General features: G+C 34.0%; 3 protein-coding genes across 3 annotated transcripts; 2 read left to right on the top strand and 1 right to left on the bottom strand.

The window, feature by feature from the left end:
- Positions 1–5,680: 5,680 nt before the first annotated feature.
- On the top strand, positions 5,681–10,459 carry LOC113045730 (charged multivesicular body protein 5-like). The gene is made up of 8 exons (XM_026206333.1): positions 5,681–5,813; positions 5,933–6,037; positions 7,439–7,485; positions 7,597–7,690; positions 8,879–8,950; positions 9,057–9,165; positions 9,237–9,352; positions 9,464–10,459. Exons 1-8 carry the CDS (start codon positions 5,748–5,750, stop codon positions 9,512–9,514), a joined length of 660 nt encoding a protein of 219 aa, XP_026062118.1. The 5' UTR covers positions 5,681–5,747; the 3' UTR covers positions 9,515–10,459.
- Positions 10,460–11,731: 1,272 nt separating this feature from the next.
- Positions 11,732–14,682, top strand: LOC113046413 (BAG family molecular chaperone regulator 1-like). The gene is made up of 7 exons (XM_026207267.1): positions 11,732–11,823; positions 12,155–12,280; positions 12,516–12,598; positions 12,678–12,791; positions 12,897–13,004; positions 13,189–13,251; positions 14,023–14,682. Exons 1-7 carry the CDS (start codon positions 11,787–11,789, stop codon positions 14,110–14,112), a joined length of 621 nt encoding a protein of 206 aa, XP_026063052.1. The 5' UTR covers positions 11,732–11,786; the 3' UTR covers positions 14,113–14,682.
- Positions 14,683–15,205: 523 nt separating this feature from the next.
- On the bottom strand, positions 15,206–17,120 carry LOC113045729 (myosin regulatory light chain 2, smooth muscle minor isoform-like). The gene is made up of 4 exons (XM_026206332.1): positions 17,035–17,120; positions 16,235–16,442; positions 15,503–15,664; positions 15,206–15,378 (listed from the first exon to the last, which is right to left on the bottom strand). Exons 2-4 carry the CDS (start codon positions 16,416–16,418, stop codon positions 15,206–15,208), a joined length of 519 nt encoding a protein of 172 aa, XP_026062117.1. The 5' UTR covers positions 16,419–16,442; positions 17,035–17,120.
- Positions 17,121–17,941: the final 821 nt, after the last annotated feature.

Genomic DNA, 17,941 nt, shown 5'->3' with positions numbered 1-17,941 from the left:
CACCGCCATCTGAGAAAGAGATTCTGCCCTTTGTCTTTAGAATGGGCTAACTATTGCTAGAGGAAAAAGGGATCTTTTATCAAAATCATTTACCCCTTTCAGGCATACAGACTTGACTGGAAAATTACCGGCAAATTGCCGTAAAGAGATCATGTGTGCGCAGACCCTTTAAAAAAAAAAATCGTTCCAGCAATTTACTGGTATGAGAAGTTGTAACATTACCAGTAAATTGCCGGAATGATGCTGTGTGTGAACGCAGAATGAAAACGAGTTAGAGAGAGACGTCTACTCCTGGCCAATCCAGAGCCAATTAAATTCAAACTTTAATGGATGTAAGATCAGTCATAATATTCTGACACAGATAGCGCATTTAGTCCATACTGTGTATTTCAGTTTGAAGTCGTCTAATATGATGTCTCTGGGCCAAACGAAGCTGCATGAATGTGAACGTTTGACACAAAAATTAAAACATTTTCGCATTTTCCCCTCCATGTTTACAAACACAACACCGGGAGGCACATTTACGTTTAATTTTGCCATTAATTTTCCAGTTTTGGAATTTGAAACCAATGTGTGAATGGTGCTTTACTGGAAAAATGACGGAATGCCTTTGGTCTTGTGAACAGTGCATTTTGCCGTAATTTTACGGCAATTTACTGGTATTACTGTGTGAAGGCGTTTCGTATTTCCATATTAATTTTTTTATAGGACGCTATAAGAAAATGACTGTAAAACTTTGAACATTTAAGTTTATAGTAAAACCCCATACATTATATTTTATTAACTGATATAATGTGAAAACACCAACCTACTGAAATTTTTAAATATGTTTTATGCTTTTATAATATGTTGACAACCACCAAAAGCACAAGATGGTAATTAGAATGCTACATGATGAATCAAAGCTTATCACAGGTAGCTTTTCCACAAGGGGTTAATATTAATATGAATATACAGAAGATTTACATGACTCTAAAATAATGCAGTAAACATTGTTTTACTGACATAAAACCCTAATGTACATAACTTATAAGAAAAAAACTAAGCCATCAAATGTGAAGTATCACACGGGAATGTCAATTTACATTTTTTTAACTGTTAATGATAGGATCATTTGTGTTTTTTATTTTTTTTTTACTTCCGCAAACTGTAAATTTATTAACTGTCCCATTATTAATTGCTCCTGATATATAGTAAGGAAAGTACCCTTAAGAAATCACCAGGTCTTTTTCCGTTAAAATATGATAATGTTTTATAGTGTATCACCTCATTCAGATCTAGTTTATTGCTTTTTTTTGAATGTCCATTGACCAAGTATGTGATTAAAATCTGGTCCCTCACAATCAAACCTCATGCTCAAAGATCCTTTTGCGTAACATGTCCTTTGGGATATATTAGGCACTATATTTCAATTCTAACTTATAGTTTCGCTTGAGTAGATATTAAAAAAAAATTGTGTAGCCAAAAACTGCAAACTGTATGTATGTGTCTGTTTTTGAACTGTAAATACATACATTTACACAGTGCCCTCCACTAATATTGGGCAAATATATGAGAAAATGCTGCTGTGAAAATAAATCTGCATTGTTTATTCTTTTGATCTTTCATTCAAAAAAATTTACATAATTCTTACCTATTATTGAAATAAAACAACTAGAGTCCATTTCCCAAGATAACAGCTCTAAGTTTTCTTCTATAATGCCTGAAGAGTTTGGAGAACACCTGTTAAAGATCGGGACCATTCCTTCATGCAGAATCTCTCCAGATCCTTCAGATTCACAAGTCCATGTTGGTGCTACTTCTCTTCAGTTCACCCCACTCATTTTCTACAGGGTTCAGGTCAGAAGATTGGGACGGCCATGACAGAAGCTTCATTTTGTGCTCAGTGACCCATTTCTGAGGTTAATTTTGATGTTTGTTTTTGGATTATTGTCCTGTTGGAAGATCCAACCACAGCCCATTATAAGGTTTCTAACGGAGATAGTCAGGTTTCATTTTTTTTATCTTTTTGTATCTGATTGAATACATTATGCCATGCATCTGAACAAGACGTCCAGGAACTCTGGCAGTAAAACAGGCCCACAACATTAAAGATCCAGCAGTATATTTAACCCTGGACACTGGGGACTTTTTATCCCTGTTTGAACTAAACCCATCTAGTGGGTTTGCTGCTCAAAAGCTCTTTTTTTTTTTTGTTTCGTCTGACCATAGAATCCAGTTTCATTTGCAGTTCTAGTTGTGTCTGACAATTGAATATGCTGGAGTTTGTTTCTGGATGAGCGAGGATAATTTTTCTTGAAACCCTCCCAAACAACATGTGGTGATGTAGGGGCTCTTTGATTGTTTAGGCTTTCAGACCCCAAGTCTCAAATTATCTCTGCAATTCTCCAGCTGTGATCCTTGAAGAGTGTTTGACCACTCAAACTCTCCTTCTCACCATGCTTTAGGATGATATAGACATGTCCTCTTCCACACAGATTTGTAATATTTTTATTTGATTGGAACTTCTTAATTATTGCCCTGATGATGGAAATGGGGATTTTCATTGCTTTAGTTTTTTTCTTACTGCCTCTTTCTATTTTGTGAAGCTCAATAATCTTATTGGATTTGGCCTTTGTGTCCTCATATTTATAATCCTGTGGAACAGGAAACCATGGTTGGACAATTTCATGCTTAGTCATCCTGGTGTGCTAAAACATGTAAATATCAATGTTAATATATTACAGAGATTTTTTTACTCAAAATAATTTCTAGGGGTGCCAATAATTGTGGCCAACATGCATTGGAGAACTACAATTATTTCATCTTGAGATTTTCTCCCCACTTTCAATTGTTTTACTTCAAGGATGTGTTAGAATTGTGTGAATGAAAGATCAAAAGGATAAACAATGCAGATTTATTTTTACAGCTGCCTTTGCTCATATTTAACAAGGGTGCCAATAATAGTGGAGGGCACTGTATGTATGTATGTATATATATATATATATATATATATATATATATATATATATATATATAAATGTATAAATCAATGTATATTAATCAACAGTGTCACATAATTATCACTCAGGAAACTATATATCTGTAATGGTAAGGGAAAAACGATTTAGTCTACAGCAGTTTAAGTAAAGTGAATGTAGTGTTTTCAGAACTGCTTACTGTTTGACAAGTGCTTTATATTCTCCGTATTTGATTTAGATTGAAGGATTATATCTGAAAAGGATTATGAATGATTATGTATGAAGGATTATGTATTTTAAGTAGATCTAAGTTGCCTTAGAGGGAGTCTACAGATTTATATGTTGTTGTTTTTTGGGAATAGGGCTTTAAAACAACCAACAAAAGGACTGAATCTACTTCTTGTTCATGCTTAATACAATGTATTATCTTTTCTCTAGACCTACAAAAAAGATGTACATCTCAATTGCATGTTTGACAATGAAAATGTAGTGATTTCTGAGTAATGTTTATGTAAATGCAATTTATGATGAAAAGGAAATACAAAATCAGTTCCATGGTAGAAAACAGTTCAAATGTACATTGTTTTTGACATTATTGATGTAACAGTTGATTTTTGTAAGTATTTGTAATGTAACCTTTAGGTTGTGAAGGCAATACGCCTTGACATTTGTAAAAATGCAATCTTTTACTGTAGTTCTGTTCCTTTATTGTGACATCATCAGTGCTCTTGCCACAACAGTATAGGAATTGCTAAATTCTTTTGAAAAATGTAATGCCCTTTGTGCCTTTGGTTTTTCATAAATCAATATATATGACATTTTTGCTAATATTTGGTCATCTAAGATGCTTTATGGTGTTATAAGACAATGAAGTGCAGAACGAGAGAAGTTTCTGTTAGTTCCACTGTACTTTCAGTAATGTGCACTATTATATCACAGCAGATTTTAAATGTGTTAGCAAGTTTTGTTTCTCAGCTGGTGTTTCAATATGTGCAATTTTTGAAGAAAAAAATAATAATTTGAAATGAGATTAACTTTGCTATGCCATCAGTTGTACCTTGCTTGTATAATATTACCTGTATTTGAAAACTATATTGTCAATAAATTGAACTGTAAGAATCAGTGTTGAGATCAGTCATGTTCTGTTCAGAGATGTCAGTCATGGGGGTTTCATCCATCACGACTGAATGATGCATCCGAAAATTCATTTAAGACAACAAAGCCAGATGAAAGAGGCGCAACCACGTAACAAAGCCAGTATCCCCATGGCAACTTATTGTGCATCTTATAGTCTATTTCAAACAGCAAGAGACACATTCTTTTTTCCACACCTTTGATGCTTGTCAGCATTATGAGAACATCTCAGATATGTCAAAAAGGAAGACATGATAATCAATGGACACTGTCTATAGCCTTAATTCAGAAAAAAAAAGAAGAAGATTTACTCTCTGTAAACTGGTGATATTTTTTTATGAAATGTTATGGAATTAATATAAAACATCTGATTAAGATTACATAAATGTTCAGTTTATCAAATGATACTGTGACTTTCTTTCTTTCAGTGAACATCAAAGGAGATATTTAGTAGTCCAAATACAAGTGGATAGGAACCATCCTGCTAAATTTCTCACTCTTTTTGGAATGTAAACTTACAGAATTTACAGTCCTTGTAAACGTGCATTAAATATTTTTTCATACAACATGCTTTGAAAGTTAAAATGATGGAAGGCTTCATGGAACAGAAAATGAGGGGTTCTATTTACAGAGTTGTCCAGAACCTTGTCAGATTATGTGCACATTAACAGTTTTCAGAGACGGTTCTGTCAGTACCCAGTTAAATCTAGTTCTTGGTAAGTCTGATGAAGTGTTAACGTTGCCATGGTAGACATTAATGGATAAACATAGCGCTTCAAGGTCACGCTGTGAAACTGTGAAACATCTGTTTATCAGAACGACCCCAGAGAACGAACATGTAGCCTACAATTCATTTCCATAGAATCTGTGTGTAATTACAAATATATTGTGAGAGAAAATTACTTATCTGTACTTACACCCTCCATAATGTTTTTTTTTTTTTTTCAATTGAAATACTAGTCTATGTTTCCTGACTGGAATGGAGTGAATTTACATCATCAGATCATGGTGGTTAAATAAACATGATAGGTAATATGTACCTGAATGTTGCTAAAAAATAACATTAAAAAAATGTTTTTTTGAATGCAGGAGTCAGATGTCTCAGATTGTCTAATGTAATTAATCAAATTCATTAATTTATAGATAACTGAAGTTAAAAACTCAATATATTTGGTGTTCAAAGTTTAATTACGCATAAAAACAAAAATAATAATTATTAGGCCTATTATTTACAAATTATAATAATAGCCCAGTTCAATTATAAGTGATGATCTTATCAAATCAGTTATGAAATATAGGCTATCAACCTGATAATAATAAACCAATGGTTGCAATGTTTAATGAGGTAAGTTAACCATTTATTTATTCGTTCGTCTCCTTATGTTGGCTGGTTTAAAAAGATATGTGACGAAACAATTTCAAGGGGAAAATGAGACGAAAGAGAAACATATACTTCAATAACCTAAGAATAACTGAATTTAGGGAATTTCTAAAGCTTTACCATTGGGAACCAACAGAAAAACAGCGGATGATAATCTTCAACCGTGACTTTTATTATGGTGTGTACGGTATTCTAGGACCAACCGGAACAAGCCCGCTGTGATCAGCATTCAGATACCTTAACAAAGTAAATAAGTGTCAGTCCCGTTAAAAATGAACCGAATTTTCGGACGGAGCAAACAAACGCCTGTTCCTAACCTTTCTGACTCCATAGGCAATGTAAGTAGTGTATTGCTGTGACTGTCTCCCAGAACATGAGTGCAGCATCCTGATTGGTGTTTGCATGTCAGACATGGATGTAACGTTACTGTGGATGCTGTGTGCTGTTCCCATTATAGGTGGATACGAGGATCGAGTCGATCGATAAGAAAATAGCGAGAATCGACGCAGAGCTAATGAAGTATAAGGACCAGATGAAAAAGATGAGGGATGGACCCTCAAAAGTAAGCATCAAAAACTCGAGTTCATGCAATGATGCACCTATTCTAACAACAGTATACATGCAGTTGAGATCCAATTTTTCAATACGTTATTATCAACAAAACAACCTATTAATTAATTGAAATTTTTAATTGAAAAATAATAATGAATGTCTTAGTTTTGTATGTCCTCCTATGATAGCAGAACTCGAGCCATTATACATTTTCTATCATTGAGATACTTGAATAATTTTTATTCATATTTTGAATTCGTTTTTTTTTTTTACTTTTTTTTTTATTTAAAGGGATAGTTCACCCAAAAATGAAAATGTAATGTCTATCCGCTTACCCCCAGGGCATCCAAGATGTAGATGACTTTGTTTCTCGAGTCAAGAACCTGTTGCATCGTTTTTTTCGGTTCACCGTTTCTTTCGGACATGACCGGTTTGAGAGCTTGAGTTATGATAAGTTATGATAACTGACTTTATATATTTGAATGTGTATTTTTTTTATCCCGGCTTGGGACAATAAACTTGATATCATTACGTCATCGCGAATGATGTCATTACGTCAGGGCGTAAAAGAACCGATTATTTTTTAAACAGTTCATTACAGTTGATCAACAGTTCATTAAAACGAACAGACCAAAAGAACCGGTTCATGGAAAAGAACCAGACTTCCCATCACTAGAGTGCGTCCTTCTATGCGCGTTCTGAGAAGCAGGCGTGTGAGGTGTCTTCTTTTTCTTCTTGTTTTATGGTGGATCGCAGACTAATAAGTGCATTACCGCCACCTATCTCTCAAGTGGACCATTGACACTCTATCCACAATCTCAATTAGGAGTGTCAATGGTCCACTTGAGAGATAGGTGGCGGTAATGAATCAGAGTTAAAAATCAATATAAATATTGTTCAGTTTCCTGCACAGACCGATCATTTTTTCTCTTAATACAGCAGTGTATCACGAACCGCAGGGTTTCATTTGGTTCTGTTTGTGTATGTTTTTATTCGTTTTATTGTATGTTTAAGCTGTTATTCCCATCCACTTACATAATAAGACTACAACGGTTTGAGTGAAAAATCTTGGTTTGTGTTCTACTGAAGAAACAAAGTCCCTTACATCTTGGATGCCATAGGGGTAAGCAGATAAACATCACATTTTCATTTTTGGGTGAACTATCCCTTTAAGGCTTAAGTCATTTTGTTGAGTTTTTGTCTTTTTCTTTTTTAATTTTACTTTGTTATTGAAGTAACGTATAATACATTACTAATATTATACATTATATTATGTACTATTAAACATTATATTATCTTTAGAAGTTTTCAAGTTCACAAATTTACTTTATTATATGTGGTCTCAGATATTTGGACCCCACTATAAATCATTCAGAGTTCTGTAGGCATGAAATTAATAATCTCTTTACAGAATACAGTGAAACAGAAGGCAATGAGAGTGCTGAAACAAAAGAGAATGTGAGTTTTTCCCTCTACTAATATTCATTTGTAATTGTGAAATGTCTATTTCAGTATCTAAGTTTATGTTTTATAATAATAATGTTAAATTATTTTCACTATCTTATGCAGGTATGAGGGTCAAAGAGATCAGCTTTCCCAGCAGTCATTTAATATGGAACAAGCCAACTATACAATCCAGTCTTTAAGGGACACAAAAACAACAGTAAATTTGTGTTATTATCCAAATTATTCCAAGCAATGTTAATGCATAAAATTTTTGTTTGTTTATTTATTAATTAAGATCCAACTTTTTCTAATGTGGTATTTTCCTAATATATATATATATATATATATATATTTTTTTTTTTTTTTTTTTTTTTTTTTATAATATACAACAATAATGGTTGTCCAGAAGACAATTATTGACACCTTCCACAAAGATAGTAAGTCACAGAATGTCATTACTGAAAGGGCTGGCTGTTCACAGAGTGCTGCATCAAAGCATATTAAATGCAAAGTTGAATTTGGGTAGGAAAAGGTGCAAAAGCAACAGGGATGACCACAAGCTTGAGAATACTGTCAATCAAAGCCGATTCAAACACTTGAGAGAGATTCCCAAGGAGTGGACTGAAGCTGGGGTCAGTACATCAAGAGTCTCCACGCTCAGATGTCTTCAGGAAAAAGGCTACTAAGCCAGCACATCAGAAGAATCTTACCTAAGAAGAAAAAGAATTGGAATGTTGCTCAGTTGTCCGAAGTCCTCTTTTCAGATAAAATAAATAAATAAAATATCAAGGTTTGGAGGCTGGAGGAAGACTGGAGAGGCACAGAAACCAAGCTGCTTGAAGTCGAGTGTGAAATTTCCTGATGATTTGGGATGCTGTGACATCTGCTTGTGATGGTTTATTGTGTTTAATGTGTTAATTTGCTGACAAGCTTTATGGAGATGCTGATTTCCTTTTTCCAGCAGGACTTAGCACCTGTCCACAGTGCCAAAACACTTCCAAGTAGTTTGCTGATCATGATATTACTGTGTTTGATTGGCCAGCAAACTCACCTGACCTGAACCCCATATGGAATCTATTTTCATGAGAAAGATGAGAAACAATCTATCCAACAATACAGACAATCTGAAGGCTCAATAGTGCCTCAGCAGTCCACAGTCTGATCACTTCCATGCCACACCTCACTGATGCTGGAGCTTGTGCTAAAGGAGCCCCGACCAAGTTTTGAGTGCAGAAATGAACATACTTTAAAGAACTTGAACTTTTCTATTTTGCTAATTCATTTTGTGTCCATATTATCAGTACTAAAATATGATATTATTATTATTTAATTTTTAATTTAATTTATTCATTCATCCTTATTCATTTTAACTGTTAGATTCTACATATGTTTTATTATTTTGTAGGTGGAGGCAATGAAGATTGGAGCAAAAGAAATGAAGAAAGCATATAAACAAGTGAAAATGGATCAGATTGAAGTATATACACTAATCATTTTGATATTGGCTGTTTTAAAGCAATGTTTTTGATTGATGATCAGTGGTAATAAAGTACACTTTCATTACTATTCTTTGTGACTGATAGGACCTGCAGGATCAACTGGAAGACATGATGGAAGAGGCCAACGAGGTGCAGGAAGCTCTCAGTCGCAGCTATGGCACACCAGAGATCGATGAGGATGAACTAGAAGCAGGTACTTCTGTCTGTCTGTGTGTGTGTGTGTGTGTGTGGAGCTTAGAGCTTCACTTTTTTTCTCTGCTACAGAGCTGGATGCTCTGGGAGATGAGTTACTGCTGGATGATGACAGCTCTTACTTAGATGAAGCCTCGTCTGCACCCTCCATTCCTGAGGGAATGCCTAGCGACACTAAAACCAATAAGGTACAGATTCAATTAATACAATTTCAATGACAAAATCTTCATATTCATTATCATTCGTCATTATTTGTCTTTGTGATTTACTCACTGCATATATGTATTTGTATCTCTCAGGATGGCGTTCTGGTGGATGAGTTTGGTCTACCACAGATCCCTGCCACATAAGAATCTGTTCTCTGAAAAGTGTTTTTTTTTTGTTGTTTACAGCTGGAGGAGGAAGTTTTTCTTGTGCTGGTGGTATTGAATGTGTTGTATTCATTGCCCATGCAGTCTAGCACATAGTATTGTAACTTCAGTTTAATGTTTAACATGATCACATGAAGTGTGGTTTTCCAGGTTTATTTAGAATTTGGTCATGTTAACATGTTCGTCTGATTTTCATAACCCAGTGAATTCTGATGAGATTACAGTTTTTACAGTAGATATCCAAGTAAAACTCCTGGAATATCCATTCATTAATCAGAGTTTTGGATTATTAATTTTCCATTATCTAAACATACCTTTATAGTAATGCATGTCCAAACGAAAATTAGATACAAACAGTTTGGGGATAGTCAAGTTATTGAAGAAATGTATTTTTAGAGCATGGAGATTTTTTTTTTCTCCAAAAACATTACATTAAAATTCTCATTACATATTAACTTATTAATTATATTAATTACATATAAACATATTATTCTTAATAGTAATTTCACATTTTCTAATTAATATTATTGACTGTATGCTCTTGTTAAGATGGAGTGTGTCTTGCTTCATGCTGGACTCTGAAACTTGTTGAATTGTTGACACTGATCAAGTATTTCAAGTTAATAGTTCTGGGAAGCATGAATGAAGAATCTGCATGGAGCAGCCATCCGCTATTCCAAATATTGCTTGGATTATTAAAATGACCTGGTTTTATTAATAACAAACTTCATTGTTAGTTATGCATCAAGATCTGAAATATTTTGAAATGTGAAATGCATCACTGGAGCCTGTAAGAGATGCAATAAATGGTGGTATTTGAACAAAGCTGAGCATTTTTGTGGAGCAAGTAGGCTATTCATGCAGCAATAACACATTTTAGAAGAAAAACAAACAGAACAAGAGGATAGACTGAACAAGAGGTATTACAGTCACATTAATTACAACATAAAATTTTTGCATTTACAATAGTTTCATCAAAGTGTTTGTGTAGTTTGATTTACAAAAAGCCCCCTTTTCCTGCGTATATGGTATTTTCCTAATTGAATAATAATTGCATAATGTATTGTTTTTTACATTCTAAAATGACATTCTCAAAAAAAGAAAAAAGAAAAAACAGTTCAGTTATCTATAAAATGTTGTTGTTTTTTTATCCTTTCGAATTATTATGGAGTAAATACAGTGATACAGAAAGACTATGCAATTGCAATTATGTACATATTAATACAAACACACACGCACACACACACACAATATATATATATATATATATGCCAGGGAAATAAAAAAAATAAAGTAACATAGTTTTTTATAAGTCTTTTTAGCGTTTCTGTTTTATAAAATTTATTTTATAAAATTTTAACAATTTGGCTTAGCTTTAGCCCATTTCCAAGTAAAATAATTACCTGTGTAAGAAAATAAATTGTACTTTTAGGAACAATGATGTCTTGTTCATCTTGTTTTTTATTTTATTTTATTGCAAATATAATCCATTAACTTCAACAAATAAATACAACATTGGATGACACAAATAAATAATAATATGTAGATAAGACAAAAGAAATACAGAGGTAGTAAATCAAAATTATGTAACATTCATCAGATCTTTATACAGTTTCAGAAATGTGACAATTTTTTTTAGTATTAATATTTTATAGTGTTATAATTAGGTAATTCTGCATAGTCGCCAAGAAAATAATTATGTCGTTTTGGGAATGTCGAAGAAAATTTACATTTATGAATATAATATTTTCCCAATTAAATAAGAAAACATTTCCTATATATCTATGCTATGTTTACAACGAGAAAAATAACAAAATATATCACACATAGGTAATTCAATGTCTACACTGGATTTAGAAGAAAATTATTTTGACACGTCAGACCAAATTTCCTTAAAAAGGGAGCAATTGAAAAAAAAAAAAGATGAATTAAATGGATCAATAGACTCAATACTGAAATTACAGACATTACAATTCAAATGAGCATTACCAAATGTGGATGTAATCTCTTTAGTGGGGTATAAATTATGGACTTTAAATGTAGTTATTTTCCTTTTTTGGGGACACAGAATTTATAAGGTAAGAGCCATGTTTTTTTTTTTTTCAATTAATCTTATCTATTAAATAATTTCCCTACAGAAGGACAGATGGATGCGGCGCAGAAAGCGGGCGTGACGTACACACATGCGTCACTTCCGGTTGCATGTGTATACACTGTAAAGTTGTGACTCGTTAGCTAATAGTGTGCCGATATGGCGGAGAACACTATGACAGTGACAGTTGCTTATGGTAAAGATACCCGACTACCTTTTTATATTTTAAAACATTAATATATATCGAAAATAAATGTAGTCGATATTTATATCGAGACTTTAAACGGTACGACAGTGTTGAAGCTAGCTACCAGTATTTGTACATCCCTCTAAACCACAGGCGTTTATTCCAATATTAGTTACAATTTGACGCTAGCAATGTATATTTTGAGTTTCCAGGTTAATTGTAATCTAATTTCGTTTAGCTAATGTTTAAATGTCAATGCTGTATTTGCAGATAACGGTGCCAGTTAGCTCTCTGAATCATTTTGAATATCAAACCTGTCTTCTTGTTCTCCTTGTCTCAGTCACAACCAAACACAACATCACTTTAACAGCACAGGATGGACATGAACCTCTGTTAAAGGATTTGTGTGAAGCGCTGACAGAAGCCACGGGAGTACCAGTACCATCCCAGAAAGTCATATTTAAAGGTAACACAGTATACACTCTTCATGTGCTTCATGCGTTACATTTACTCAACTGCAAATGGCCACCTGTGTTTGGGTATAAACTACGGAAATTATCATTTGTTGAACTCAACAGAATGATGCAGTGTTTGAAATAAAAGCATGGTTAGTCTGTGCCAGTGCAACAGTGACATTGTGTTGTTGAATGAAATAAAATCTGGATGACTGGAATTGTAACATTATGTTGTTCCGGTTGTAGGGAAATCCCTGAAGGAGATGGAGGAGCCGCTGTCCAGCTTTGGAATAAAGCAGGGTTGTAAACTGATGATGATTGGAAAGAGGGTAAAATGTGCCGTTCGTCAAATCATACAGATAGAGCTGTAATTATTTCTGAATCTGACAAGCTGCTTTATTTTTACAGAACAGCCCAGAGGAGGAAACTGAACTTAAAAAGCTCAAAGACATTGAAAAGTCAGTGGAACAAACCGCCAAGAAGCTTGAGAAGGTGGATGGTGAACTCACGGGACTGAAGAATGTATGTGTGACATGGACAAAAATCAATTTATTCCTCTTATCGAACACTGTACTTGTTATATATCTGGCAATATGGTAATTTCATAATTCAATGGATTATTTACAGGGTTTTCTTGCAAAAGAATTGCAAGCTGAGGCTCTTAACAAACTGGACCACAGGGTGAAAGTTGCCTCTGAGCAGTTCATGAAAATCCTAGAGGAAATCGATGGAATGGTAATTGTTTTTTGTTGTTGTTATATTGTTTTTTAAAGTAGGCATGAAAGGAAAATTCTCCTTACCTATTTTGTAAATGCATTTTATTACACTTGGATGTATGACACAACAAGGAAGAAAATATTTGATTGCTTCCATTGATCAGTAAAACTAATTTGTGCCTCTTTATATTGATTATTTACAGAGCTTTCCTGAGAGTTTTAGTGATTGCAGGATGAAGAAAAAAGGACTCGTGAAAACTGTTCAGGTACGATTATGACTTATTAAAAGAATAGTTCACACACAACTTAAATTTGCTCAAAATGTACTGACCCTAAGGCCATTTGAGATGGAGATGAGTTTGTTCACTTGCACAGATCATCTGCATTGAATGTGCGTCCAAACAGCTGATAAAAACATCACAAAAATCCACAAGTAATCCACACGACTCCAGTCCATCAATTGATATCTTGTTAAGTGTTAAGGTGTATGTCTGTAAGAAACAAATCAGTCCTTCAGATGTTTTAACTTTCAACTGACACTTTGGACAAAATACCAGTCCATCCCCATTTGTCCTCTCATATCAAAATCAACCAGCATATTTGTTTATAACCGTTTTCACTTGTATGCAATGCTTGATCTGTGAATATTTCTTTTCTGATTAAGACTAGATTAATTTTTCACTGGAGAATGTTAGCAGAAAGCAACGGTATGAAGTTGAAAATGTTAAAAAATGCTAATTGATGGACTGGAGTTGTGTGAATGATTGTGATGTTTTATCAGATGTTTGCACTCTCATCCTGACGGCACCCATACACTGCATAGGATCTATTGGTGAGCATGTGATGTAATGCTAAATTTCTCCAAATCTGTGCCGATGAAGAAACAAACCCATTTATGTTATTGGATATAAATATTAACGGGTGAACTATAACTTTAATATTGCATTTTAATTAAGCACGTTAGACTTTAACATACCCATGACCATTATTTGATACCATTTCTTAAATATTGTTTTCTTTATTTTCCTCGTGCTCAGGGGTTCTTAGCTCAGTGTGACAAAATTGAAGCTGGAATATCAGATCACTTGGCTAAGATTCAGACAAAAAACTTAGCCTTAGCAGAATGATCATGAAGAAAGACTCCAGACATCAGTAGTTACTGGTGCTGTAAATGAAGAACCTCACTGAAAGCTTTGGCACTGGAGGTGGTCCTGCAGTTCGCCCACAACCTACACACGCACCTGTCACGCAGAGAAGAACAGGCAGCATTCGAAACTATTTGATATCATTTCTTATGAGTTGAGATTTTTCATGTTAATATTTGGAAATACTTCTGGCTAGGTTTAAGGAGTTTTGAACATCTGGACTACACTGTTCTCTCTTGAAACTCTGTTATCTAGCCTGACAGATGTTGGATTTATAATCTTATTTCGATCAAAGAGAAACAAATGGTGCTGGAAGAATATCCTTTTAAAGGATCTAAAATAAATAAATGATCTAATTCAATATGTTTCATGCAGTAAAACTTTTGGATAGAAAAATATACTAAGCAAAATGTTTCAGAATGGATAGTCCTTGTTTAGTTTTTATCATGATTAAATCTCAGGGTGCTTCAAACCACTGGTGGTTTTCCCCATCAATTTCTGTCTAAAATGCTGTTGTGTAGTTATTGAGAGAAATTAAACATTTGAAGACAACTTTTGTGTCATCTCTGTACATTTTTGTCAATTTGTCCTGTTCTGTAAAATCCTATCTCTACTAGGTTTTAATTATATTATGAATTAAAATGTTAAAATACCGTTTTTTAATGGTAAAAAAAATGTTGGGAAGAACTTTAAACTATTTTTTTCATAAAATACCCCACATTCTTTAATGAAAATCTGATGAGTTAACTTATTTCAAATTGTTTATTACAAAGGTGTAAATATCCAGCAACTCCAGGCTACAAGGAATAATTCCAGAATTTATTTCTCAACATTTACATACCAGAACAGCATTCATTCATTTTGAGGTTTACCACAGATTACATGTCTGTTTATTTCATAGATATGTACAAGTCTACTGTTTAAGAGAAGGTCCAGTAGAGTCCAATGATTTTGCCTTGCTGATGAATATATCCCCTTTGCACTAGCCCATGAATGTGGGGGGAAAGAAGACCATTATACATGTAATAGTGTTACAGTGTAATTTTCATTAGTTTCAGTAGTGTTTGGCCTTTTCCTAATCATCCTTATCTTTAGCACCGTGTTTCAGGATGCGCGTAAATTCTACGTAGTTGAAGTTTCCTTTCTTGTCAATAGGGGCCTCTCTAAACAGCTCATCCACTTCTTCGTCTGTGAACCTGTCTCCCATAGTGGTCAAGAGCTCCCTCAGGTAGTCCTCCTGAATAAAACCTAGGAAAAAGGAGGCAACCCGTTTAATAATAACCTAACAAATGTTTATCAAATACAGCATATAATCCTTTAATTTTGGTACTTCAGACTAATACAGATCGCCAGTGTTACTGTTCATGCTTACCCGTCCCCTCCTCATCAAAACAACCAAATGCGTTTTTGATAACATCTTCAGGATCTGTGCCATTAAGCTTCTCTCCAAACATTGTGAGGAACATGGTGAAGTTAATGGGACCAGGGGCTTCATTCATCATCGCCTCCAGGTATTCGTCTGTGGGGTTCTTACCTAACAACGAAATAACCTATCAGTCAAAAGCAGTTTTTATTTGATTAAATGTAACTTTTAAAGTGATATTTCACCCCGAAATAAATTCCAGAATAAAATTCTTTATTCTGCTGAGCACAAAAGAAGACATTTTGAAGAATGTTGTTAACTAAATATTTTAGTGCTGTCAAACGATTAATCGCATTCAAAATAAAAGAGTTTGTTCACATAATTCATGTGTGTACGGTGTATATTTTATGTGTATATACTCAAACACACTCCTAGAGGTGACACACTCATAGAGGTGAAAAAAAGGAATGCAAATAAAACTCTAAATGACTTGCAATATATTGATTTTCTAAAGATAGTTTGTACCTTATTAGTATGTGTGTATATATATATATATATATATATATATATAATTTGTTTATCAAGAGCTGAGTTTATGCTAATTTTTTTTATAGCATTTATGTGAAAGAAGGTGAAGAAAAAAGTGTAGTCCATTAGAAAGAAGCTGGGTCATTAATAAGGGCCAAGGTCAAGGATAAAAGATTTAACCTTTCTGCCTTGCCAACTCTATTGGGTCCTCACCTAATGAAGCCAGCATGTCATGCAGATCCTCCTTATCAATGAAGCCATCGCGGTTCTGGTCGATCATGTTGAAGGCTTCTTTGAACTCCTGGATCTGGGACTGGTCGAACATGGCAAACACGTTCGACGTGGCCCGCTGGGGGCGCTTTTTGGTGGTTTTTCCCTTAGCCCTTTTGCTAGACATTTTGCCAAATCTGTAATATGAAAACTGAAATAGAAGAGACGTATTGCTTGTTAGGCTTCTCCCTGAGTGAAAAACGTTCAGCAAACATTATACGAATGTATGAGTTATCAAAAAAGAAGGACGAGAAGTCATTCCGCACCCATGTCAATATAAACTACAGTGACGTTTTTTTTTTTTTTTTTTTTTTATCAACTTACTTTTAAGACAAACAAATTACTGTGTATATAAAACTGTGGTTATGAGTTTGTTTTGCTAACTGTGTTAACATTAGCTGAGCAGCCCACAAGCTAACTATCAACAACAACGGAGTAACGTCACGTTACTTAAAATTTTTATAGCTGACGTTATGTTTATTTTGATAGATTATTTTAGTTCGTTCGTCCACATTCAAATATAGTCTTAATATAGTCACAAGAGCACTTGTGGTCAATGATAAAGCTTGTTGTGCTGACAGGACGCGGCATCACACATAATTACAATAACTTAGCTAGCAACGGAGCTGTTTGACTTCAGTCTGTCGTTTGTAATACACATTCTAAAACTCTAACATCAAATAAAAATATCTCTATCTAGATTTGAGACCCTGATGAAGTAAATCTAATAAAATTTCACATACCTATTCCGGTAATAAAACAAAACAGAAAAAGACAGGAGGACACCTAAACAACGACTGCCACGCTGGTTACTGACGACCCACCGCACCCCTCTGTAGATTAGTGCAATGGTAAAGTCCCGTCTACAGATCATTACATCAACGACTGGAATAGCCCATGTCTTATCCTGCAGGGGCAGGTTCAAATGATCAAAATTAGGAAGAATGCCCGAATCCTCCAGCTAAAATTAGTCAATTGTTGCAAAAAGGTAACGTGTCGATGTCATTAAAATAATGGATTTTTTTTTATTACATAAAGCTCATTTGAAAATATGTTTGTTGTATATTTTAAGAAGGTTTAAGATAAAATTAAGAAGAATTTAAGTTTTCTAAAATAGTTTTTATATTAGGCTAATATAATACATGTGTTAAATAAAATATTCATAGGGTATGCTTTTATTAGGAAAGCAGAACGTTCAAGTACGAAACACCGAAAGGGACAGCAAACAGTTTGAAAACGTGTCATAATCAATACCATATATATATCTTAGATATCAATATAGTTGTTATAAATTATACGACAGTTAACTTTAGTTTCGAGCCTGTAATTTTAATTGTGATTATTTTGGGACTTTCGTTTGCTGGGAAAATATGATATTGTGGTAAAACAGCAAATTAAAATTGTTTGATAAAATGTTTAAGATAAAAAAAAAACTATATCATACTCAATCACTTATGTTCTACTAGATTTAATGACTACTTGCGACGCGAGGCCTATAAAAGCAGTCTTGTGGTAAATGTTACTTTGCTTTCCTGGTCTAATTGTGTTTATAAATTGAATTACGCGCGTTCCCAGAGTTAACATGTTAAAACTCCCTGCCCCCTAGTCAGGGTCTATATTTAACAGACCTAGTGGCCATACAAGGTCGTG

This window comes from Carassius auratus, chromosome 27 (assembly GCF_003368295.1).
Source record: "Carassius auratus strain Wakin chromosome 27, ASM336829v1, whole genome shotgun sequence".
In the NCBI taxonomy this organism is placed as follows: domain Eukaryota; kingdom Metazoa; phylum Chordata; class Actinopteri; order Cypriniformes; family Cyprinidae; genus Carassius; species Carassius auratus.
Note: the sequence above shows the minus strand (reverse complement) of the source record. Positions and strands in the feature narration are given on the sequence as shown.

Coding starts and splice junctions, on each gene's coding strand:
- LOC113045730 (XM_026206333.1), top strand. CDS start 5,748: ATGAACCGAATTTTCGGACGGAGCAAACAAACGCCTGTTCCTAACCTT. Junction 8,951..9,056: donor TGAAAATGGATCAGATTGAA/GTATATACACTA, acceptor TGTGACTGATAG/GACCTGCAGGATCAACTGGA. Junction 9,166..9,236: donor TGAGGATGAACTAGAAGCAG/GTACTTCTGTCT, acceptor TCTCTGCTACAG/AGCTGGATGCTCTGGGAGAT.
- LOC113046413 (XM_026207267.1), top strand. CDS start 11,787: ATGGCGGAGAACACTATGACAGTGACAGTTGCTTATG. Junction 12,599..12,677: donor TGATGATGATTGGAAAGAGG/GTAAAATGTGCC, acceptor TTATTTTTACAG/AACAGCCCAGAGGAGGAAAC. Junction 12,792..12,896: donor AACTCACGGGACTGAAGAAT/GTATGTGTGACA, acceptor GATTATTTACAG/GGTTTTCTTGCAAAAGAATT.
- LOC113045729 (XM_026206332.1), bottom strand. CDS start 16,418: ATGTCTAGCAAAAGGGCTAAGGGAAAAACCACCAAAAAGCGCCCCCAG. Junction 15,665..16,234: donor TGACATGCTGGCTTCATTAG/GTGAGGACCCAA, acceptor TTTCGTTGTTAG/GTAAGAACCCCACAGACGAA. Junction 15,379..15,502: donor TTTTGATGAGGAGGGGACGG/GTAAGCATGAAC, acceptor CCTTTTTCCTAG/GTTTTATTCAGGAGGACTAC.